Genomic DNA, 26,098 nt, shown 5'->3' on the forward strand with positions numbered 1-26,098 from the left:
TAATCCTATATTAAGCATTCAGTTCGACCTTCCAAAAGGCATCACTTTGCATTTATCCAGGTTGAACTCCATCTGCTATTTCTCAGCCTGGCTCTGCATCCTGTCGATGTCGCAGCCTGCAGTAGTCCTCTATACCATCGACGACACCTCCAACCTTTGTGTCATCTGCAAATTTACTAACCCACCCCTCAACCTCCTCATCCAAGTCATTTATAAAAGCTACAAAGAGCAGAGACCTAGGAATAGAGCCCCGCGGGACCCCACTCAACACTGACCTCCAGACAGAATACTTTCCATCTCCAACCACTCTCTGCCTTCTGCCTGCCAGCCAATTCTGAATCCAGATAGCCCAATCTCCTTGTATCCCATACTTCCTAACTTTCTGAATGAGCCTACCACGGGAACCTTATCAAATGCCTTGCTGACGTCCACATACAGCACATCCACTGCTCGACCTTCGTCGACCTGTCTTGACATCTCAACTCAATAAGATTTGTGAGGCATGACCTGCCTATCACAAAACCATGCTGACTGCCTTGAATCTCACTATGCTTTGCCAAATAGTCTTAAATCCTATCCCTCAGAATTCTTTCCAAAACCTTGCTGACCACAGATGTAAGACTGACTGGTGTATAATTGCCAGGGATTTCCTGAAAAGAGGAACAACATTCGCCTCCTTCCAATTCTCCGGTACGACTCTCGTGGAGAGTGAGGAGGCAAATATCCTTGCCAGTGGCTTAGCAACCTCCTTCCTCACTTGCCGGAGCAGCCTAGGATAAATCTGGTCTGGCCTGGGGACTTATCAATCTTAATGTTTTCCAAACTTTCTTGCACATCAACCTCATCAATCTTGATCTGGTCAAGACTGTATCCCAGCTCCTCAAAGTTTTCATTCACAACAAGGTCCTTTTCCTTCGTGAAAACCGAAGCAAAAAACTAATTTACGCCTTCCCCTATCTGCTCAGACTCCACACACAAGTTTCCTCTGCTATCCCTGATCGGCCCTACTTTCTCCCTGATCATTCTCTTATTCCTCACATATGAGTGAAAGGCCTTTGGGTTCTCCCTAATCCTTCTTGCCAAGCCTTATTCATGCCCCCTCCTGGCTCTCCTCAGTCCATTTCTGAGCTGCTTTCTAGCAAGCCTGTAATCCTTTAAAGCTGTACTAGATCCTTGCTTCCTCTACCTTACATAAGCAGCCTTCTTCCTTTTGACGAGAAGCTCCTCTGTTCTTGTCATCCAAGGTTCCTTAATCTTATCTCTTCTTACCTGTCTCAGAGGAACAAATTTGTGCATCACTCACAACAACTGCTCCTTATAAATAGTCTCCACATGTCTGCTGTGCCCTTTCTGTGGAACAATTGCTCCCAGTCTGTACTTTCCAACTCCTGTCTGATAGCGCCATAGTTTCCTTTTCCCCAGTTAAATATCTTCCCTCAGTAACTGCTCCTTTCACTCTCCAAGGCTATGCTAACTGTGAGGCAATTGTGATCACTGTGAGATCTGACACCTGTCCTGGCTCGTTGCCGAGCACCACATCCAAACTGGCCTCTCTCCTCGTCAATCTGTCTACACACTGAGTAAGGAAACCCTCCTGAACACACCTGACAAAATTGGCTCCATCCAAATCATCTGCACTTTAGGAGGTTCCAGTCGATATTAGGAAAGTTGAAATCACCCATAACAACAACCTTGCTACTTTTGCATTTTTCCATAGTCTGCCCACCTATGAGGTCTTCAATCTCTCTACTGCTATTAGGTGATCTGTAGAAAACCCCCAATGTGGTGGCTCTTCCCTTGCTGTTCCTAACTTCCACCCATACTGACTCAGTAGACAAACTTTCCTCAACAACCTTTGTTTCTGTAGCTGTGAAGCACTCTCTGATTAGCAATGCTACACCCCCTCCTCTTTTTCCACTCTCCCTGTTCTTTTGAAACGTTCTAAACCCTGGAACATCAAGCAACCATTCCTGCCCCTATGAAACCCACGTCTCCATTATGGCCACAACATCATAGTCCCAAGCACTGATCCATACTCTAAGTTTGTCACTCTTATTTCGGACACTCCTTGCATTAAAGATTAAAGCAGACACACTTTAACCGATCCCTTTGTTTCATCGCATGAGAAACATCCTGATAGATTCAATACATCCTGTCACTGCCCTATCTGCAACTGTCCCCTTCTCAGACATGTCGCTCTGATTCCCACACCCTGCCAAACTAGTTTAAGCCCTCCCAAATCACACAAGCAAATCTCCCACCCAGGATATTTGTGCCCCTCCAGTTCAGGGGCAACCCGTCCTTCATGTACAGGCCCCACCTTCCCCAGAAGGTATCCCAATGGTCTAGGTATCTGAAGCCCTATCTCCTGCACCAGCCTTGACTGTTCCTCATCTCACTATCTCGTGTCACCGGTAGCAAACCTGAGATCACTACTTTACTCATCCTGCTCTTCAGCTTCCAACCCAACTCTCTATAGTCACTTTTCAGATCCTCAATCCCACTTAAAAACTTCCCAGAAGTCTTTTGCTCCTCCCTCGCACCTCTCGGCAAACACCTGAAGTAAGGGTTTTAAACGGTTAAACTCACGTTCCCAGAAGTCCTTTGTTCCTCCCTTGCACTTCTCGGCAAAAAGGGTTACTTGGTGATGGGATACTATAATTTCATACTCTAGTTTCACATTCAGTTTAAAAATTGCTAAACGTTTAGATTAGATTACTTACAATGTGGAAACAGGCCCTTTGGCCCAACAAGTCCACACTGACTTGCCGAAGCGCACCGCCCCCAGACCCATTCCCCTACATTTACCCCTTCACCAAAAACTACGGGCAATTTAGCATGACCAATTCACCTAACCTGCACATTTTTGGACTGTGGGAGGAAACCGAAGCACCTGGAGGAAACCCATTCAGACACGGGGAGAATGTGCAAACTCCCCACAGAGAGTCGCCTGAGGCGGGAATTGAATCCGGGTCTCTGGCTCTGTGAGGCAGCAGTGCTAACCACTGTGCTGCCCACCAACCTTGCAGCCATGTGTTAAGCTGCATTCACTAACTGTCCTTCCTGAGAAAATAATCCCAGTTGATAAGAAGTGAATATTTCTTGGAACTAGCTGAAAGCTGTTTACATTGACTGGTAACTTAAGAACTCAAAGAAAATCTAAACTGTCAATGCAATATTCAAAGATTCTATAAAGATGTGCAACTTGATAAAAGAGTTATCAAACTGGCAAATTAAAAGTCTTGTTTTCTATTCAATTTATTGTTTAACTGCATCAGTCTGTGTGAGGAGTTATGATCAAAGAAATTGATTGTTCATTTTCGTTAGAGCTATACACTTGGTGTCTGATATCTGTTATATGTAAAGTTTGGTGAGCAATAGTTGGGCAATTTTGAGGGTTATTGAATATTTTAATTTCATTATATTATGAATCCAGTGAATCTAGTTTTAGCAAAACCTGACTATTTATGTACTTAGAAGGATATGGGCCAAGTACTGGCAAATGGAACGAAATTTGGTTAAGACATCTGGTCGGTATGAACGAGTTGGACCGAAGAGTCTGTTTCTGTGATGAACATCTCTGTGACATTCATCATATAATGTGAATGTCATGCACACTGGCATCATAATGTATTCTTAGTTGTCAAACATTGAGAGGTTAAGATACTTTACAATTAATTGAATTGCTCATGAATTCAAATGCTTTTTGAGTGATTTTAAGCAACAAATTTGTTCTCAGTATTTAATTATTATTTAATGAAAACATCAACTATATTGGAGTTCTTTTACATGAATGCCAAAATCTTTCCCATGTTTGCTTCAAATCTTACCAGCCATTTCTTATACATTACTGATGCCATCTCTTCTCTCTCATACTTCGTGTACTCTTCTTCAGTTTTCTTCTTCTGTTCTTCCTCAGCATTTTTCTTCATCTTTTGCTTCAATTCTACTTTTTTATTTGAATTCCTTATGTTGTCACAAAATACAGCAAAAAAACCCAATTTAGTTGTAGTAATGCTACATTTAAAGTAGAAATAATATGAACAAGAAAATCAGCTTCAGCCAACTGAAGAAATACAGATCCCTATAGCAGCTTGCAGCAAATGGTTACAGACCATCTGAAGACCTATATAACTTGGCTATATTTAAAATGCTGAAAGAAAGCACCCAGCACTTTCCGTTTTGAAGCATAATGTTGGACATGTTAGGGATTGTCACTTCAACCCGGGCTTGGGATGAGTTTTTCACACAAATAACCCCTTTTCAGCTCATTACACATGAATAGGAGTTGCTTTACAAGTTGAATGGTGAATCTTTTGGTGCAGAGGCCAGAAGGTTCTCACCTTGCTGGGATCTTTCGGAGTCAAAAATTCAAATGCAATTTTTAAAAAGCCATCCAGGCAGGCTTTAACTCACTGTGAACGTGTAGGATTGCTGGATTTATTTGTCTTATCCCATTGGGAGTTATCTCTGATTTAGCAGTTACTGACAACAAGGTTCAGTTATATTTTGCGAGACCTACTGATCATCCACAAAAGAAGGGAGATCCTCTTACCCAGGGATAGTGGTAAGATGCTTTCCTATCCAACTCGGATGGCCTGGATTGAAATCAGTGCCAGTAAGGAACAAAATCAATGATTTCTTGCACTCAACAAGGGTAAGTGATACCATCTACTTACTGCAAGGTCACACTCAGTCTAACTGTATAACTGTTGCTTATGAACCTCAGGAACGCATGGATGATAAACTAAGGGGCTCACAATCACATCATCCTCTCAACATTCTAAAGCATTCCATCTACTACATCTCTTGCCCACCCACTGTTGAGTAAGGTGAAAACAATGACTGCAGATGCTGCAAACCACATTCTGGAGTAGAGTAGTGCTGGAAAAGCACAGCAGTTCATGCAGCATCCGAGCAGCAGTAAAATCGATGTTTCGGGCAAAAGCCCTTCATCAGGAATACAGGCAGAGTGACTGAAAGTAGCATGCTGGGTTAGATCATCTCTCCTTTCTAGGGAGCGCTGTGGCCATTCTTGCTCTAATTGCAAGACAGGAATATTGCAAGAAATTAGTGACGAACATAGCAGTCTGCACTTCTTAGTTGTACAGGCAGTATCATAAAATGTTTCCAAAGGGAGTGCATGACTTCATCAACTAAGTCTTCTTCTACATCCAAAGGGGAATCACAGTTGTTATATCTTCAACCCAACTTACATCTGTGAAGAATGTATCTGATACCTCCATGGAGATTTTGACTACAACTTGAACCAACACAGAGACATTTGGGGTCCACTGTCTTGAGGTTTGGGGTCACAATTTGGTGATAACATCAATGAAATTGGTCCACAGCTAGTGGAGGAAGATCAGAGACCTTAGATCCCTTTCTGATGGAGACCACACAACTGTTCTACCCAAATCAGGTGGTATGCATCAATGTTGACCATAAGAGACATGGTGAACCTGCACAGACAAGCAGGAGAACATCAGGCAGCAATGCCACAGGCCCTCAATAGACTAGAGTGAAAGATGAAAAGGTCAATCCAAGTTCTGATTACTATTGTTGCTCTGAAAAATAATTTTGGCTCTGTAGGGTTTAGGAAGAAAAGGTATTTTCCTCAGCTGAGATCTGCACAGCCAGGCCAACTTTCTCATGATATGAGGTAGGTTATGCCCAAATGAGATGTGAAGTAAAACCAGAAATTGCTGGAAAAACTCAGCAGATCTGGCAGATCTGTGGAGAGAAAACAGAGTTAATGCTTAATGAGGGCACGAAAAAGGCTTGGCAATAAGGATTATGGAGAATCCAAAGGCATTTTACACTGAATGAAACCATTGAGGAGCAGGTAAGCAGGCTGGAACAGATAGAGATTGAGGAAGCTGATGTGCTGAAAACTTTGACAAACATTAAGATTGACAAGTCGCCAGGGCCAGACCAGATTTGTCCTTGGCTGCTCTGGGAAGTGAGGAATGTGATTGCTTCACTGCTTGCAAAGATCTTTGCATCCTCGCTCTCCACCGGAGTCGCACCTGAGGATTGGAGGGAGGCAAATGTAATTCCTCTCTTCAAGAAAGGAAATAGGGAAATCCCCAGCAATTACAGACCAGTCAGTCTCACGTCTGTCGTCTGCAAGGTGTTAGAAGGGATTCTGAGGGATAGGATTTATGACCATCTGGAAGAGCATGGCTTGATTAAAGGCAGTCAGCACGGCTTTGTGAGGGGCAGATCATGCCTCACAAATCTTATTGTGTTCTTTGAGGATGTTACTAGACAAGTTGATGAGGGTCGAGCGGTGGATGTGGTGTATATGGATTTCAGTAAGGCATTTGATAAGGTTCACATGGTAGGCTCATTCAGAAGGTCAGGAGGAATTGGATACATGGACATTTAGCTGACTGGATACAGAATTGGCTGGTCAACAGAAGACAGCGAGTGGTAGTGGAAGGAAAGTATTCTGCCTGGAAGTCAGTGGTGAGTGGTGTTCTACAGGGCTCTGTTCTTGGACCTCTACCCTTTGTAATTTTTATTAATGACTTGGATGAGGAGATTGAAGGATGGGTTAGCAAGTTTGCAGACGACACAAAGGTTGGAGGTGTCGTTGACAGTACAGAGGATTGTTGTAGGCTGCAGCATGACATTGATGCAGAGATGGGCTGAGAGGTGGCAGATGGAGTTCAACCTGGATAAATGTGAAGTGATGCATTTTGGAAGTTGAACGTTGAGTACAGGATTAAAGACAGGATTCTTGGCAGTGTGGAGGAACAGGGATCTTGGTGTGCAGGTACATAGATCCCTTAAAATTGCCACCCAAGTGGACAGGGTTGTTAAGAAATCATATGGTGTTTTGGCTTTCATTAACAGGGGATTGAGTTTAAAAGCCATGAGATCTTGTTGCAGCTCTATTAAACTTTGGTTAGACTGCACTTGGAATACTGTGTCCAGTTCTGGTCGCCCTATTATAGGAAAGATGTGGATGCTTTAGAGAGGGTTCAGAGGAGGTTTACCAGGTTGCTGCCTGGAATGGAGGGCTTATCTTACGAAGAGAGGTTGACTGAGCTCAGACTTTTCTCATTGGAAAAAAGATAGAGGCATTAATAGAGTTGATAGCCAGAGACTTTTTCCCAGGGCAGAAATTATTAAAACAAGGGGTCATAGTTTTAAGCTGTTTGCCGGAAAGTATAGAGGGGATGTCAGAGGTGGGTTCTTTACGCAGAGAGTTGTGAGAGCATGGAATGCATTGCCAGCAGCAGTTGTGAAAGCAAGGTCATTGGGGATATTTAAGAGACTGCTGGACATGCATATGGTCACAGACATTTGAGGGTTTGTACATTAGTTTTACCTTACTTGAGGATCAGTGGTCGGCACAATATCATGGGCTGAAGGGCCTGTTCTGTGCTGTACTGTTCTATGTTCTGTGTTCTATGTTCTAGATCCAGTGACCCTTCTTCAGGATCCTTCTTCTTGAGATCAGAAGTATTTCATTCTTTTGAGGAGTGGAAGGGGATTTGTGTTTTGGATCCCCTTCAAGTAATTTCATAAAGTAACTTAGACCCTAACCATATCTTAATTTAAAAGCACATATGTGTGGATGTTCTAGGTATGATGCAGCTGGTCAAACACTCTGTTTTAAGCAAAACAGAGTCTATTTAAACATCACAGTTGAAACACAAACAAAAGAAAACAGAATTTAGAATACCTTAACTTTTGGAAACTTATTTGACCTGACACAGCAACTTAACCAAGGAGCTGTTCCATTTCCTGTAACATCCCATAAACATAGCCCTTTGCCAAAAGGTAAATTCAAACACATGTTCTTACAGGCAGGACAAATTTCTGAGAGAAAGGTCAGTCAATTATCAATAATGATGCATGGAATTTCTTGTCACTGCAGCAGCGTCTGTTGTTACAGCTAAATCCAGCAGCTTCCCACTGTTCCAACTAAACCAAACTAGGAAAAACATGAACTGGGAGAACTGGACACTCCCATGCCATTGTTAAAGTAGATCTTTCCAGACATTTTGGCATCTTTACCTTTACAACTTCTCTTGAAAACCCCATGGACAAAATAATCTTGTTAAGTGGCATCATCGTTACATGTGGAATAGAAAGTTTTTGGATTTGTAAAATATACTGCGGGCATCATGTCCTCTCACAAGACATCTCCACTTTGTCAAGCAAATTTGGGGAAGGTGCAGCATACCACATTGATGTAGGATACTCCAAACGTGGGGAATCCTGCAGTGTGTTGTCTGACTGGTCCAGACATCTGAATTTCATTTTCAGGAAGTGTTTGGACTGTGCAATAATGGCTTTGGTGGAAACTTGTGTATTGCACCTCTCCTTGGTGTAATCTGAGGATACATGACAGGTGTCAACAGCCTGGATTTAAGGGAGATAGTCATTGCCTCTCAGCAGCCTTGCATGTGAGGGCATAACGAGAAACAGTCACCTTTGTGTATTCCAGAATCTAGGAGCCATGACAGTTCCCTGGACATTAGAAATACCCTGGAGTATTTGGCTGGTCTAACTGAAAGGAGGGGAGCATACAGGAGATTTACCATGATGTTGCCGAGGCTGGACAGTTTTAATTATGAAGAGGGGTTAGTCCGGGGTTGTTTTCCTTGGAGCAGAGGAGACTGAGGGGAGAAACGCCTGAGATGTATAAATTCATGATGGGCAATAAACATTTCTCTTTGGTGGAGGGGTCAGTGACTGGGGCATAGATTTAAATTAAGGGGTAGTAGGTTTAAAGGGAATGAGAGGATTATTTTTTACACATAGGGGGTGGTGGGAATCTGGAACATACTGCCTGGTGGTGGCAGAAACCCTGATAGCATTTTAAAAATATTGTAGTGTTAAGGCTACAGGCTTAGGATCAAGGATAAGTTTGATTATGTAGTTGGTTTCGACCAGAGCAGACTTGATAGCCAAAGGGCTTTTTTTTTGTGGTGTCGACCTCTGACTTTGTGTCATAGATGATCTGCACATTAAAGCAGCGCAAGCCTTTTCTTTTCACAGACACTGCTGGTTGGTCATTGGGCGTTTTGATAGCAATCTATGTCAATTAATTCCACTTTGCCTCTGTGTGATACTTACTATGGCAGCAAAACTGACTGGCCTGGTTGTCTGACTCCCTGCATCTATGGGGAAGCAAATACGTTGGTGCACTTTAGTGAAGGGGGAATTATTCATTTCTTGGATGTTTGAGTAGATGTCTGTGAAATTCCACAGAGATCTCAATGGGTCAATAACACACAAAATGATTTGGAGATGCCAGCGTTGGACTGGGGTGTACAATATGAAATGGTAAGTGAACAGTCAGATTGAGGGAGACTTTGTTGGCTAGTAAGTTTGCAAATGACCAAAATTGGAACTGTACTGGACTGCAAAAACAGTTACCTCAGAATACAACAGGATCTTTATCGGATGGGCCATTGGGCTGAGGAGTGGCAGGTGGAGTTTAATTTAGAATAAATGTGACGGGCTGCATTTTGGAAAGGCAAATTAGGGCAGGACTTATACGCTCAATGGTAAGGTCCTGGGGAGTGTTGCTGAACAGAGACCTTGGAATGCAGGTTCAGAGTCCCTTGAAAATGGTCTCACAGGCAAGTTTAAAAGTGACGCAAGGGGCAACATTTTCATATAGAGGGCAGTGCTTGAATGGAATGAGGTACCAGAGGAAGTGGTGGGAAGTTGGAAAAAATATAATATTTAAAAGGCACTTGGATGGGTATATGAATAGAAAGGGTTGAAAGGGATGTGGACCAACTGCTGGCAAATGGGACTAGGTTAATTTAGGATATTGAATTGAATTTGCTTTATTGTTCCACCTAAAATGGCTCGGGGACAAATCGGACCAAAGGGTCTTTTTCCGTGGTGTACATCTCTATGACTCTAAGCATTTTAGATTTACTGCAATCAAAGGTCTTCAGAGCGCGAGAAGAAATGAAATACTGATCAAGATGTCTTTGTATATTGAGATCAGTGCAGCATCATGAGTACAGGGAAAGCAGCTTATTGGTGAGTAGATTGGGTCAGTACTTGTGATCATTAAATGAGATGAAATGAGAATGTGGAGGGGATGATAAGTAAATTTGTGGATGACAATAAGATTGGCCAGATGATTGACAGTTAGATTTCAGGAAGTTTCAAATGGATTGGGCATATAGGTGGCAGATGGGATTTAACCCTGATAAATGTGAGCTGATGCACTTTGGATACAGAAAGAGAGAAGAGAATATTCAATAAATGGCAAAACAGTAGGAAATTCAAAGGAATAGAGGAAACTTGGAGGGCTTGTTCACAGATACCTGAAAGTGGCAAGACCGGTTAATATGGTAATTAATAAGACATATGGGAAACTTTCCTTTATCAGTCATGGCATAGATTATGAGAGTAGGGAGATCATGTTGGAGCTGTATAGAAGTTTGGCTTGGCCATAGTTGAAACGACTTTTAAAAGATACCTTTGCTGTCTGGTCGCTACACTACAGGAAGAGTCTGGTTGCACTAGAGGAGGTGCAAAAGAGATCACCAAGATGTTGCCTGGGATGGAGCATTTCAACAATAAAGAGAGGTTGGATAAGCTTGCGTTATTTTCTTTGGAGCAATGGGGAACCTGGGAGAGGTGTATGATTATGACAGGTTGATAAAAAGCAGGTGTTTCCCTTAGTCAAAGAATGAACATAATTTTAAAATGAGAAGCAGGAGGTTTAGAGGGGATTTGAGGCAAAAACCTTTTCACCAAGAAGGGGATTTGGAATGTACTGGGAGGATAATTGAGACAGGAATCCTCACAACTTATAAAAAGTACTTGGATGGAAATATGAAGTATTTTAGCATTCAAAGCTATGGACTTAGTGGAGGAAAGTGGGACTAGTGTAGGTAGCAATGTATTTTTGTCAGTATAGACCCGATGGACTGAAGGGCTTCCTCTATACAGTATAATCCCGTAATTCTCAAGTGAAAATTGGTTGTTTAATTTGTGTAGGCATTTTACTCTCTCTTTCTTAAAAATGGTTTGTTAAGTTTTTGTAGTAAGCTCTTTCTTATTCCAAGTTTAACAAATAATTTTTAGAATTACAGGATGGGCCAAGAAGAGTGTATATCTTGTGGTATGGATGAAGTCATGAACATATCAGTCTTAGAGCCAGTCAATTACAAATGCAGGATGTGTCAACCAGCTTCACAAGCTTGAACTCTCAGGTTTGGACGAAGCAACAGCTGCAATCGCTGTTCTGCAGCTATGAAGCAAAGAACAATGAGGGGAGCATGTATATGAAGGTGATAACACGGAGATCCTAAATTTCGAGGCAGAGAGGGAATGGGTGACGACCAGGCAGTCTAAGATAACCAGGCAGGTGCAGGAGTGCCCGATTGCATCTTTCTTGTTAATCAGTATTCCATTTTAAAAACATATGAAGGTATGGTCCTTCAAGGTACTGCAGCTGGAAATGTGTTCATGGTACCAAGGATATCTCAGTAGTTACGATGGGAGTATGAAGAATGGAAAGGCAATAGTGATTGAAAATTCCACAGTTAGCGGATTTGACAGATGTTTCTGCAGCATTAAACATGACTCCAAAGTGTTGTGTTGGCTCTCTGGTGTCAGGGTGGAAAAGCACAGCAGGTCAGGCAGCATCCAAGGAACAGGAAACTCGACGTTTCGGGCATAAGCCCTTCATTCCAGCAGCACATTTTTGGCTCTGATCTCCAGCATCTGCAGATCTCACTTTCTCCTCTCTGGTGTCAGGGTTAAGGATGTCACAGAGTAGCTGCAAGGCATTGTTCAAGGGAAGGGAGTCAGCCAGAAGTCATTGTCCACATTGGCAAGAGGGGTGAGGACCAGAAAGCAGATTTCAGGGAATTGGGCAAGCAATTAGAAAGCATGATCGTAAGAGCAGTAATCTCAAGATTACTCTCAATGCCATGAGATTGTTAATATTAGAACAGGACAATTGACACATTGAAACTTGTGTAAGGAGGAAACTTGTTCTGGAACCTGCATAAGCTGGTTCATAAGTTCATAAGTTCATAAGCTGCATAAGTTTACATCTTAGCAGGACTGGAGACTGATATCCTCACCAAGTTGTTTAAGTGCTGTTGGGCTTTGGTTGGTCAGGAACCTGAGGTGTAATCCAAATTGTAAGGAAATAAAGTTGGTAATACAAAGTCAAGTAGCTGCTCGAGAAATTAGAAGATAGGTCAAACAAAGTCAAGAATCAAGTATGCCACAAATATGGAATGATGATAAAAATACAAAGGGCATTCTATTCACAAGATAAATGATTGAAAGGCACAAATTGAGGTATGCAGTTATGATAAAATTGCCACTCTAAACACATGGCTGCATGATAACTAGGATGGGGGACTGAATATTTAAGGGTATTCAATGTTCAGGAAGAACAGACAAGAAGTCAAAGGAGGTCGAATTGGAATAATATAAGATGGGGTCAGTACATTAGTAAGGAAGGATCTCATATTTGAAGAGCAATGTGTGAAATTTGGTTTGGTGGATGTTAGAAACAGCAACAGCCAGCAGACATTGGTTAGGATATTTATAGGCCACCAAATAGTAATGGTAACAGTGGGTAAGGTATTAAGAGGTAGATGAGAGAAACTTGTAGCCTGAATAATACAGTAAACATGAATGACTAGTCTGCACATAGAATGGGCATCCGAATAAACACTAAAACTCTGGAAGTTAAGTTTCTGGTGTGTCTTAAGGATGCTTTTCTAGAGCAGCATATGAATGCGCCAACTAGTGGACAAACTATTTTAATCTAATGAAAAAAAGCTAATTAATAATATTGTTGTAAAAGAACATTTAAAACTATAGACGTAAGAGCAGAAATACACCATTCAGTCCATCAAGTTTGAACCAATGATCTGATACTCCTCAAGTCCACTTTCCTGCCTTTTCCCCATCACTCATGATTCCCTTGTTGATTAAAAATCTGTCTCATCCTTGAACACATTTAATTGCACAGTCACAACAACAACTATGGTAAAGAATTCCAGAAATTCATAACATTCTGAGAGAAGAAATTCTGCCTTATCTCTGACTTAAATGTGTGAACCTAATTCTGAGACTATGCCATCTAGTCTTTGACTCTCCCACATGGAGAAACCACCTTTTCACATCTACCCTGTCAAGTCCATTAAGAAATTTGTATTTCAATAAAGACTGCTCTCATTCCAATGAGTACAGGCCCATTCTACCCAATCTCTCCTCAAAAGACTGTCTCTCATACCCGCTAACAGCCTTGTAAACCTTTTTTGGACCGCCTCCAACTCAATCAATCAATCTACCCTAAGACAACGGGCCTGAAACCATTCATAGTACTCCACCACAGGTCTGACTTGTGCCTTGTACAGGTTTAGCAAAACTTTCCTACTTTTATATTCCATTCCCTTTAAATGTTATGAAGTTGAAGGTGTGTACTGTACCTTTAAGAGAGAGTGAATGCTGTTTTGCACTGACAGCTTACAAGCACCTGACATATGACTAGCTAGCAATCTCAAAGTGTACTGGAAAATTGAAAATATGCAACATTCGGCTGTGAAATAGATACCTGAGTTGGTTGCTGTTTTGACAACCTCGGACTAGGGATGGTGGCCTCCACTGTTGATAATGGAGGAAGTGATACCCACATTGGCACCAAGTTGTTTAGGAGGAACTCCAGGTCTCTGCCTGCAAAGCAGAGTACGTATTTCTCCAACTGTCATGCCTGGGGCAAGTATCAGGGCAGCTCCAGTCTATCTGTGCAAAATGGGACTTTAAAGATAGTGCAGGAGCAAGGGATGCCTGTCTTCCAGTGATTCCATGATTTTGCGATTCAATAGATATTCAGCAAGTTGTTCTGAAGATTTGGTAAGAAGGGGACAGAATCGGACATGAAGAACACCAAAGGGGGTGGGGTTTGTAATTAATGAGGAGTCTGTGATAAAATTCAGCAAGAAATCCCTCAAAATGTTTGAAGCAAAACACCAAAAAACTTAAGATTAAACCCTCTGTGGTTGTTTTCAGTAAGGAAGACACAAAGAGGAGCAATAATTGGGTATTTCTCACATCTGCAATCTATGAATAATGGGGTACCACACGGATTAGTACTTAAACCCCAGCTTTCACGATACAGATCAGTGATTTGATATGTATTTGGAGACCAAATGTAACATTTCAAAATCTGCAGATGATTACAAAAGTAAGCAGCAATCTTTGGAAGATGTGAAGTGATTTCAGGAGGATTTGGACAGATTTGGAATACAGAAAAGTACAGTTTAGGAACAGGCCCTTTAGCACATCATGTCTGTGCCAACCATGATGCCATTCTAAACTAATCCCGTCTATCTGCACATGGTATTTCTGCCAGTTCATGCACCTGCGTAAAAGCCTCTTAAATGCTGGTTTTGTATCTGCTTCTAGCACCTCCTCTGGGGGAGCATTCTAAGACATTTTCCACTGTACATCTCCTTTAAACCCTCCCTCCTCTCACATTAAATCTTTACCGGCACGGTGGCACAGTGGTTAGCACTGTTGCCTCACAGCGTCAGAATGTCTGCGTGGGTTTCCTCTGGGTGCTCCGGTTTCCTCCCACAGTCCAAAAATGTGCAGGTTAGGTGAATTGGCCATGCTAAATTGCCCGTAATGTTAGGTGAACGGGTGAAATGTAGGGGAATGGGTCTGGGTGGGTTGCGCTTCAGCAGGTCTGTTTCGTAGCTACCCTCTTGCTCCTAAAATGCCTTAGCATTCTCCTTAACCGTACTTGCTAAGGATATTTCATGGCCCCTTTTAGACCTCCGAATTCCTTATTTAAGGTCTTTCCTGTTTCCTTCATATTCCTCAAGGACGTTGTCTGATTTCAGTTTTCTAACCCTTACATATGCTTCCTTTTTCTTTTTCACTCAACTTTCAATATCTTTTGTCATCCAGGGTTCCTGAATCTTGCCAACCTTATCTTTCATCCTCAAAGGGACATGCTGATCCTGAACTCGGATCAACTGGTCTTCAAAAGACTCCCACACTTTAGATGTAGATTTATCCTTAAACAGCTGCTCACTATTTAATTTCTCCAGTTCCTTTTTCGTACTATTGTACTAAGCCTTCCCCCAATTCTATAACTGTTCTTAAACTTTATGGAATTACAACCATCGTTCCTAAAATGCTCCCCCACTGAAACTTTGATCACTTGGCCAGGCTTATTCCCCAGTACAATGCCAATATGGTCCCTTCCCAAGTTAGACTATCTACATACTCTTTCAAGAAACTCTTCTGGATGTACCTGCTCCATCAAAGACCCTGACACCAAGAGAGTCCCAGTCAATGTTGTGCAGGTTAAAATCAACGAGTAAATCCTGATGAAGGGCTCTGGCCCGAAACGTCGAATTTCCTGTTCCTTGGATGCTGCCTGACCTGCTGTGCTTTAACCAGCAACACACTTTCAGGTTAAAATCAACTACTGCAACAATCCTGTTGTTTTTACATCTTTCCATATTCTGCCTACATCTCTTTCCTCCAGATCCCACTGGTTATTAGGAGGCCTATAGTATAATCCATCATTGTAAATTGATAAGAACATTGGAAATGAAATATAACGTGGAAAAATATGATGTTATCCACTTTGGTAAGAGGAACAGATAATGCAGAATATTTTTCACTGGGGCTGTGATAACTCCGACTCTGAGTATAGCTAAAATAGGAATTGTTCGATTTCTGAATCCCAGTGGTGTAAAGATTCGTGGGAATCGTGAGGGTAAAAGCTGTTGAAGTATTATTATATTAAATGGTAAAGCAGGTGCGATTGGCTGATATGTTCCTACGTTCCTTTCACATGAAATCATGAAACTGCAGCAAAGCCCATTGGTTGTATCTTTGGATCAATGTAAAATTACAGAAAAATCAGATCCTCTGAAGAGGATGTACTGTAGATGCCTGGCTAGAACAATTCACAGAGGTTTCCAGTAAGACTTGGATGAAACCACTACTTTAGGGCTGCTATCAGCTTTGATACCACTAGCATGGGATTGCATCCTAATCCTTGCCAAAGGCAGCTTTCATTGAGTAGCTGGATCTGAGAATAATCACTTTCTGGAATATAGTGGAGTAGTAGTAAAGTAGATTTTATTTGTCATTTCTACCATATACAACTGATACAGTAAAAAACGAGAGAGTTCCTCCAGGACCAAGGTGCTACATGGACAGCACAAACTACACCTTCATATACAGGGCTGCATAAAGAGCACAGCAGTTCAGGCAGCATCCAACGAGCTGCTGTGCTCTTCTAGCACCACTGATCCAGAATCTGGTTTCCAGCATCTGCAGTCATTGTTTTTAGCTGCATAAAGAGCATAAGAAGTGCAAAGCACACAAATTACAGTGCAATCAAATAGTGATAATTAATAGATATTGTTCTAGCAGCAATTTGAAGTCATGTAAAGAATTTCAGATGGGAAAGAGTTCGATCATACAGTGTTAATGAGCCTAACGGCTTGGGGGAAGTAACTGTTGCACAGTCTGGTCGTAAGAAACTGAATGCTCCAGAATCTTCTGCCAGACGGCAGGAGGGAGAAGAGTTTGAGTGAGGGGTGTGCGAGGTCTTCCACAATGCTCTTGGTCTTTCAGATGTGAGCCCTGGAATGTTGAGTGGGCACTGAGCCCTGGAAAGCTGAGTGGGCTGCAAGCCCTGGAACGCCGAGTGTGCTGCAAGCCCTGGAATGCCGAGTGGGCTGCGAGCCCTGGAATACCATGTGGGCTGCGGGCCCTGGCACGGCAGGTGGGCTGCAGGCCCTGGAACGCCGAATACCATGTGGACTCCAGGCCTGGAACGCTGAGTGGGCTGCGAGCCCTGGAATGCCGAGTTCCGGTTTCCTCCCACAGTCCAAAGATGTGCAGGTTAGATGAATTGGCCATGCTAAACTGTTCATACTGTACAGGGATGTGTAAGCTAGGTGCATTAGTCAAGGGTAAATGTAGAGTTAAAAGGTAGGGGGATGGATCTTGGTGGGATACTCTTTGGAGGGTCAGTGTGGACTTGTTGGGTCGAAGGACCTGTTTCCACACTTTAGGGAATCTATGATGCTTTGAGGTCAGGCAGCGAGCCATGGAACAGAGCATGGGCTGCAAATTCCAAAACAGCAGTTCGGCTGTGAGCCCTGAAACGTTGTGTGGACTGCCTGCCCCAGACTGGCTCATGGACTGTGAGCCGCAGAGTGGTGCGTGGGCTGCAAGCCCTGTAATAGTGTATGGGCTGCAAACCCTCAAATGGGTTATACACCCAGAATGGCATGTGGGATGCCAGCCTCAGGACTGCGCGTGGGCCCTGGAATGGCATGCAGCCTGCCAGCTCTGGAATGGTGCATGAGTAGTGAGCCCCTGAAGCGGCGCATGTGCTTCAAGACTTGGAACAGAGTGGGGGCTGCGAGTTCCAGAGCAGCACGTCAGCTGTGAGCCGTGGAACATCATGTGAGCTCCAAGCTCCTGGAGCACAGTGTAGGTAGTGAGCCCCAGAACAGTGTGAGTGCTGCAAACCCCGGGAATGATGCGAGGAATGTGAGCCCCGGAATAGTGTGTGGGTTGCGAGCCCATGAATGGCATATCAGCTGCAAGCCCAGGAATAGGAAATGGCTGCAAGCCCCTGAACAGAGCATGGACAGTGAACCCCAGAATGGTGTGTGGGCTGTGAGCCCCCGGTGTGGGGCATGGGCTGTGAGCCCCGGGAACATTGTATGGGCTGTGAGCCCCAGGAACATTGTATGGGCCGTGAGCCTCAGGAACATTGTATGGGCTGTGAGCCTCAGGAACATTGTGTGGGCTGTGAGTTCCCAGCGCGGGCATGGGCTCTGAGCCCCGGGAACATTGTATGGACTGTGAGCCCCCAGAGTTGCACACAGACTGTGAGGCCCAGATGGGCACATGGTGTGTGGTCTCCGTGCCCCGGACTGGCCCATGGGCTGCGAGCCCCAGAACTGGATAGGACTGCAAGTCTCAGAGCAGCACACGGGGCTGCGATCCCTAGAACAGAGCCTAAGTAGTATTCATGTTGGAAAAAGACAATGTTGTTGAGGAGAATACTAAGATACAAGCTACTAGATTAGATGGGATTGGGATTCACATGGACGAGGTCTTAGCAATTCTGGAAAGTGTCAAAATAGATAAAGTCTCCTGAGCTGGATAGGATTTATCCTTTGATTCTCTGGGAAGCCAGGGAGGAGATTGCAAACCTTTGGGTGTAGTCTTTATATTGTCATTGTCTACAGTAATAGTGTCAGAAAACTGGAGGATAGCACATGTTGTCCCTTTGTTCAAGAAGGGGAGTAGAAACAACCCTGGTAATTATAGACCTGTGAGCCTTACATTAGTTGTGTTGGAAAAGATTATAGGAGAGGATAGTCAGCACGGTTTTGTGAAGCGTAGTTCGTGCTGCACAAACCGTATTGAATTCTTTGAGAAGGTGACCAAACAGGTTGATGAGGGTAAAGTGGTTGATGTAGTGTACATGGATCTCAGTAAGGCGTTTGATAAGGTAACCCACAGTAGGCGATTGCACAAAATGTGGAGGTATGGGATTGAGAATGATTTAGCAGTTTGGATCAGAAATTGGCTAGCTGAAATAAATCAGAGGATGGTGGTTGATTGGAAATGTTCATCCTGGAGCTCAGTTACTAGTGGTGTACCACGAGGATCTGTGTTGAGGCTACTGCTGTTTGTCATTTTTATAAATGACCTGGATGAGGGCGCAGAAGGATGGGTTCGTAAATTTGCAGATGACACTAAGGTTGGTGGAGTTATGGACAGTGCTGAAGGATGTTGCAGGTTACAGAGGGACATAGATAAGCTGCAGAGCCGGGCTGAGAGGTGGCAAATGGAGTTTAATGCAGAACAGTTTGAGGTGATTCACTTTGGAAGGAGCAACAGGAATAAAGATACTGGGCTAATGCCAAGATTCTTGGTAGTGTAGATGAGCAGAGAGATCTCGGTGTCCAGGTATGGCGGCATGGTGGCACAGTGGTTAGCACTGCTGCCTCACAGCGCCAGGGACCTGGGTTCAATTCCCGCCTCAGGCGACTGACTGTGTGGAGTTTGCACGTTCTCCCCGTGTCTGCGTGGGTTTCCTCCGGGTGCTCCGGTTTCCTCCCACAGTCCAAAGATGTGCGGGTCAGGTGAATTGGCCATGCTAAATTGCCCGTAGTGTTAGGTAAGGGGTATATGTAGGGGTATGGGTGGGTTGTCGCTTCGGCGGGTCGGTGTGGACTTGTTGGGCCGAAGGGCCTGTTTCCACACTGTAAGTAATCTAATCTAATCTAAAGGTACATAGATCCCTGAAAGTTGTGACCCAGGTTGGTAGGGTTGTTAAGAAGACAAATGGTGTGTTAGCATTTATTGTTAGAGGGATTGAGTTTTGGAACCATAAGGCCATGCTGCAAGGGGTACAAAACTCTGGTGCGGCCGCATTTGGAGTATTGCGTACAGTTCTGGTCACTGCATTATAGGAAGGATGAGGAAACGTTTTGGAAAGGGTGCAGAGGAGATTTACTAAGACGTTGCCCCGTATGAAGAGAAGAACTTATGAGGAATGGCTGAGGGACTTGAGACTGTTTTCTTTAGAGAAAAGAAGGTTGAGAGGTGACTTAATTGAGACATGTAAGAAAATCACAGGGTTAGATAGCGTGGACAGTGAAAGCCTTCTTCCTCGGATGGTGATGGCTAGCACAAGGAGACATAGCTTTAAACTGAGGGGTGATATTTATCAGACAGATGTCAGAGGTAGGTTCTTTACTCGGTGAGTAGTAGAGATGTGGAATGCCCTGCCTGCAACAGTAGTAGACTCGCCAACTTTAAATGCATATAAATGGTCATTGGATAGACAGATGGATGAAAATAGAATAGTGTAGGTTAGATGGGCTTCAGGTTGGTTTCACAGGTCGGCGCAACATCCAGGGCTGAAGGGCCTGCACTGCACAGTAATGTTCTATGTTCAGTGAGCCCCGGAAAGGCGTGTAAGCTATGAATTTCGGAACAGATTGCAGGCAGCAAGTCCCAGAATGTGCATGGGCTGAGAGTCCTGGAGCAGTATGTGGGTATCAAGCTCTAGAACAGCGTGACAGGAGGCAGTCCCAGGCGGAGACCGGCGCGAGGGAGGCTGTCCTGGAACTTACCTTGGCACAGAGCGAATTGGAGGCTTGGAGCAGAGCAGAGATAGCTGTTGGACTGCAGTCTGGTGCAGGCGGTCAGAACAAATGCGGAGGCATTCTGCTGAGTTGCTACAATGTCATGCTGAATTTTTTTACTTTACTGTAATGTCAATCCTTTAACAATGTCTTCTTTCAAACATATTTTCAAAAATATTTTTTTATTTCTCTGCTGCATCCAAGATTTGTTCTTTGGTACTTGTACCTAAGGTGGCACCATAAAAGGCAGCATTTGTAAAAGCTTTTCACTGTACTTCTACAATGTGACAATAAATGATATTCTGTATTCTATTCACTAATTTCATTACATTCATGTCAAAAATGATAACAGGATTGTTCTGTGCCATCATTATATAGATCGGGGTGATCTGCAAACACATGGCAGTGATCCATCTAGTCAGCATTGTGCTTGACACTTCGCCTCTACTTCTGATCCTCTAAGCCTATGCTAATCTTTTAACTTTTGCATGTGTTACTCTGGGCTCTCCACTGTTCCTAAATATCTTTGCAAGCTGAATGTCTATTATACACAATTGTGTATCTGAGCTGGTATTTTCATGAGTATTCATGAAATCCAAGTACAAATGTAAAAAAGTCTCCTAATTCTAGCAATCAGGAAGTTTGATCTATCTCTAAGGTTTTCAGAATTGGATTGCTAAAGTCCATTTCACCATTGAGATTCATAATTATGGCCTCCCTCAAATGCAGTTCATCTGCCTGGCTCTTGGAAGCAGCACAAGTTTTCATCCATTTCAGGCAAAGACCGTGAAAAGTTTTGATTAAAGAATGATTGGGTAAAGGATGAAAGGAAGAAGTATTTGAATGACAGAAATGTTAGTCTTAAAGGACTGAACTGACATGCAAAGGAACAAGGAAACAAAATATGTGCCAAGAGCAGTTGTGCTATTATTTTAAAGCATAAATAAGAAAGGAAAGAGAAATTTAGGTGTGCAAAGAAAGAAATAAAAATGAGTTTACAGTCAAAATGATTGAACTCAGCGTTGAGTCTGGAATACTGTAAGTGCCTAATCAAAAGATGAACTGCCATTCCTCAAACTTGCACTGAGTTTCATTGGAACATTGCTCTCAGCCAAAGATGTGAGCATGAAAGCAAGACTAGGGTGAATTAATGTCACAGATCTCAGACACTTCAAGTCATGCTTGTGAACTGGACTACGATCAGCACTACCCAACCAGCATTAGGTCTCCCCAATGCAGAGGAGTTCACCCTGTAAGTTGTGATTACAAAATACTAAAAGTAAACAAAAATCACAAATTGCTACTTCACCATGGAATGTTTGGGGCCTTGAACAGTGAGAAAATGAAAAGTAGCATGTTACATCTCAGACATGAAAATGATAATTATTCATCTCTTCACAAATTTTAAGTTCATTCTTTCATTTTGTATTGGAAAGATAATTATGTAATTTCAAAACAAAATTGCATGGAAAATAAAAGTCACTGGAAGGAATCTTCCAGGCCCACATGAAGTTTTAGAAGGAGAACCAGAGAACTTCACTGGGTGGGCAGCAAATGTTCTGTTTCAAGATGGTGGGTTAAAGTTTTAATATTATGTTCTTATATGGGTCAGCCTACTCAACTTGGGAGAAAGTGAGGACCGCAGATGCTGTAGATCAAAGTCGAGAGTGTAATGCTGGAGAAGCACAGCAGATCAGGTAGCATCCGAGGAGCATGGGAATTGACATTTTGGGCATAAACCCTTCATGGTTCCTGATAAAGGGTCCTTGGATGCTGCTCTGCTGTGCTTTTTTCAGCACCACACTCTCGACAGCCTACCCATCTTGAAAATTCAGGAACCTCGGTGTCTTCATTAGCATGCCATGACTATCACCTATAATGTTTTACCTGTTGGAATTACATTTGTAGGCACAATATTGTTAGGCAAATATGGGTAACATATTCATAACCTAAAAATATCTATGGGGTGTATACTTGGTGGAATACACTTCTTCGTCCAAAATCTGAGTTAAAGGTTCTTCAATAATTTGACTCCTTCATAACTAAGCTTTGCGCAAGGGCTGAAGGTGTGAAGCTTGACCAGGTCAACAAACTCATGAGAGGTGTCAGTAATATGTAGTCCTGCTTGTTCTTCGATACTTACAGTGATAAGGGATAAAGTCTCACCCAGGTCAACAATGGCCTAGTAATCAGACATCAGTAACATCCAGCAGAACTACTACAAACCAGGAGCAACTCATATAAACATTGTGAGTAGAGTGCCAAGTCATTTGACAATAACAAATCTGGGAGATGGAAGCACAAGATAGTTCAGAGTCAGAATTCCCATTTTTGACTCAGCAGAGAAAAGTGACACAAATTTTAAGTTCTTCATGCTTGTGCTCTGATGCAAAATCCAAACTCATGATGCAACTCATCAATTGCTGTAATCTTCACAGACAACAGCAGAGAAAATCTCTGTTCAGGGGTATTAATCGTATGGAGATTGGGGATAATTAGGAGGCTTTGTAAATACCTAATCATGGGAAATATTCAATGTTCCAGTATAACTTGCAGGTAATAGCATGAATTTAACAAATGTAATCTGCATGCGTCTGAACATACAGTTCTACAACAATGCAAAGATGCAATTTGCCTACCATTTAATTAATGCTGCAATATTTTCTGTCTTCTTTTCAGTTACATGTTCCTTTTCTTTTCTCTTTTTCTCTTTCTCAATTTCTTTTTGTTTCTTAAGCTTTTCCATCTGATGCGTATCTTTCTCTTCTTTCCATTTTTCAAAAGCCTATCAGAAAAAGGACATTTAGTTGAATTGTTCGGTAATGTAACTACTAGATTAACACATCTCTGATTAGTCGAAAGTGAGGGCTGCAGATGCTGGAGATCAGAGTCAAAATTAGAGTGGTGCTGGAAAAGCACAGCAGGTCAGGCAGCATCCGAGGAGCAGGAAAATCGACGTTTAAGGGCTTTTGCCCGAAACGTCAATTTTCTTGCTCTTCGGATGCTGCCTGACCTGCTGTGCTTTTCCAGCACCACTCTAATCTTGACATCTCTGATTAGTCTGCATTTCTAAAAATGGACAAAGCATATGATTAGGAAAGTAAATGTTGGGTTCTAAGGACCAAGAACAAGTGTTTCTTATAATAAATACAAAATTTGAATCAACAAGCAAAATTTTAATGGAACTGATGTTTTTGCAGAGGAGGAGGACAAAATCCAGTCAGGAACCAGTCTGTTTATAGAGGAGGAGGGACTGTCATTGATGTTTAACTCAAACAAAACATAAGCATCCTAATCTGGGGTTCCTGACCTGTCATAGAATGCAGAAGTGATTATTATCCTCACCATCAATGGAAGGATCTCTAGATAAACAGACTATTGTAGGGGTCAGAATGGCTGAATTCTAAATTAATGTTATGGTCTTAAGTTTAAGCACAGGTAAATGAACATTAATATGTTGTACTAAATGCAATACAGGGCATGAATATGGATAAGAGAAAACCTATCCAGACCAGTACCATCTTTTTCTAATATCATCACAGCAACGGCTTCTTGCATAGATGCTCTATAGTGATTATTAAAGGTATAATTAATCCTTTACCCTATAAAGGAGTACGGTGAAGTGCTGTACCCCATCATTGGGAGAAAGAGGGTCTCAAATCAAGCAGTTGTGATGGAAGTGATCGAAGAATTGAGCAGCACAAATGCGTCTTCTTCAAAGTGAATAAAGTGACCTAAGAGGTTCAATGATCTTCCATATGAGGGCCAGAAAGGTGAATGGAATCTCACTTGGGTGTACACCTCACCACAGCAGTGAAAGGGAAAGCAGAAAGAGTATACTGAGGGCCAGGGGAAATGTAAGGACTGCAGATGCTGGGGATCAGAGTTGAGAACTGTGATGTTGGAAAAGCACAGCAGGTCAGGCAGCATCCGAGGAGTTGGAGAGTTGATAGTTCGGGCATAAGCATTTGATCAGGAGTGTCAGGAGGGAAGAGAGGGTTGGGAGGGGCTGAGAGAAAAATAGCAGGGTGGGGTGGGGAAAGGTAGCTGGGAAGGCGATAGGTAAGTCCAGGTGGGTGGTGATGGTGGTAGGACGGTGGAGAGGTTGAAGTGGAAAGGTGGGAAGGAAGATGGACAGATAGGACATTTCAAGAAGATGGAGGGTTGGATCTGGGATGAGGTAGGGGAAGAGGAGATTTGGAAACTAGTTGATGCCATGTGTTTGGAGGATCCCAACATGGATGATAAGGCATTCTTCCTCCAGTTGTCAGGTAGCTTTGGTTTGGAGGTGGCGGAGGACCAAGACATGCATGCCCTTAGTGGAGTGGAAGGGGAAGTTGAAATGGTTGGCAACAGGGTGATGGGGTTATTCATGCGTGTGTCCCAGAGATGTTCCTTGAAACCTTCTGCGAGTTCGTGTCCTGCCTACCTGATGTCAAGGAGACCACATCGAGAGCAGTAGACACAGTAGATGAGGTCATAGAGTCATAGAGATGTACAGCATGGAAACAGACCCTTCGGTCCAACCCACCCATGGTGTGAAAAGATCCTCTGCGGCTTTCCGTGGAGGTGAGGGGGAAGATGTGGGTGCAGGTTTTACACCTGGGGAAGGAAGTATATCTGCGGTGGTAGGGTCTGATTGTAGGTGATGGAAATGGTGGAGGATAATGCGCGGTAACTGGAGATTGGTGGAGTGGAAGGTGAGGACCAGGAGGATTCTATCCTTATTGAGGTTGGAGGAGTGGGATTCAAGGGCGGAGGCGTGGGTTATGGAGGAGATGCACTGGAGGGCATTGTTGATCATGTGGGAGGGGAAATTGTGGTCCTTGAAATAGAAGCCCATCTGAAGTCATGAAGTAGAATTGCTCCTTCTGGGTGCAGATATGGCAAAGGCAGAGGAGTTAGGAGTAAGGTACAGTGTTTTTATAGGAGGCAGTGGGAGAAGAGGTAGCTGTGGGAGTCGGTGGATTTAAAATAGATTTTCATGTGTTTTCGGTCACCAGAGATGGAGATGGAGCGATCCATGAAGGGGAGGGAGGTGTCCAAGATGGTCCAAGTGAACTTAAGGTCAGGGTGGAAGGTGTTAGTGAAGTGATGAACTGTACAACCTCCTTGTGGGAGCATGAGGGGACGCCGATAGAGTCATCAATGTAGCGGTGGAAAAGGTGGTGCCAGTGTAACTGCGGAAGACAGAATGTTCCACGTATCCTACGAAGAGGCAGGTTTGTGGGGACCCAGACAGGTGCCCATGGCTACCCGTTTGATCTGAAGGAAGTGGGAGGATTCAAAGGAGAAGTTGTTGAAGGCGAGGACCAGTTCCACCAATCAAATTAGTGTGTTGGTGGAAAGGAGTGTTGGGTCGGCAGGAGAGCAGGATACAGAGGGCTTAGAGCCCTTTGTCGTGACGATTGAACATATACAGGGAGTGGATCTCATGGTGAAGGTAAGGCATTGGGGGCTGGAGAAACAACTGTCAGACAGGAGGTGAAGGGCATTGGTAGTGTCCCAAATGTATGTGGGGAACTCCTGGACCAAGCCTGAATGAATGTGGGGAGTTCTTGAACCAAGCCCACTTAAAAAGGGACTTACCTCGAGAGTCAGGCCTCCATTTTGAGTCAGAGCCGTGAGGAGAGAGGGCGGAGAGAAACGAGGGATCCCAGGAAATTTTTAAGTTGGTGAGATCTAAACCTGAGACCCTACACCATAGGGCCTCCCTTCTACCCACCTCCTCTAACCTTACTAAGAGTCTGTAAACTCGATACGTTTTCAGGTTTTCTTTTTTTTTCTTTTCTTTTCCTTGTCTACTCCTCTGTGGGCTTTCAGATTAGTGGGGTATGGCTGATAGGCAGTTGCATGTTCCTTTTGCAAAATGTGGCAGGTGAGAGACACTTCACATATCTCTGCTGACTACATCTGCGGGAAGTGCACCCAAG

The 26,098-nt window shown here is 43.3% G+C and overlaps 1 protein-coding gene across 6 annotated transcripts in view; it reads right to left on the reverse strand.

Moving 5' to 3' along the window:
• The window catches only part of LOC132833266 (microtubule-associated protein 9-like), a 207,597-nt gene that overhangs the window by 29,078 nt on the left and 152,421 nt on the right, over positions 1 to 26,098 (reverse strand). For all 6 annotated transcript variants that reach the window (XM_060851426.1, XM_060851425.1, XM_060851421.1 and 3 more), the window contains 2 exons: positions 22,805 to 22,950; positions 3,831 to 3,966 (listed from right to left, as the gene is read on the reverse strand). In XM_060851426.1, coding sequence (XP_060707409.1) covers positions 3,831 to 3,966; positions 22,805 to 22,950 — 282 coding nt within the window. The remainder of the gene's footprint in view (positions 1 to 3,830; positions 3,967 to 22,804; positions 22,951 to 26,098) is intronic.

The sequence above is a fragment of the Hemiscyllium ocellatum genome, chromosome 36 (genome assembly GCF_020745735.1).
Source record: "Hemiscyllium ocellatum isolate sHemOce1 chromosome 36, sHemOce1.pat.X.cur, whole genome shotgun sequence".
Classification (NCBI taxonomy): Eukaryota; Metazoa; Chordata; class Chondrichthyes; order Orectolobiformes; family Hemiscylliidae; genus Hemiscyllium; species Hemiscyllium ocellatum.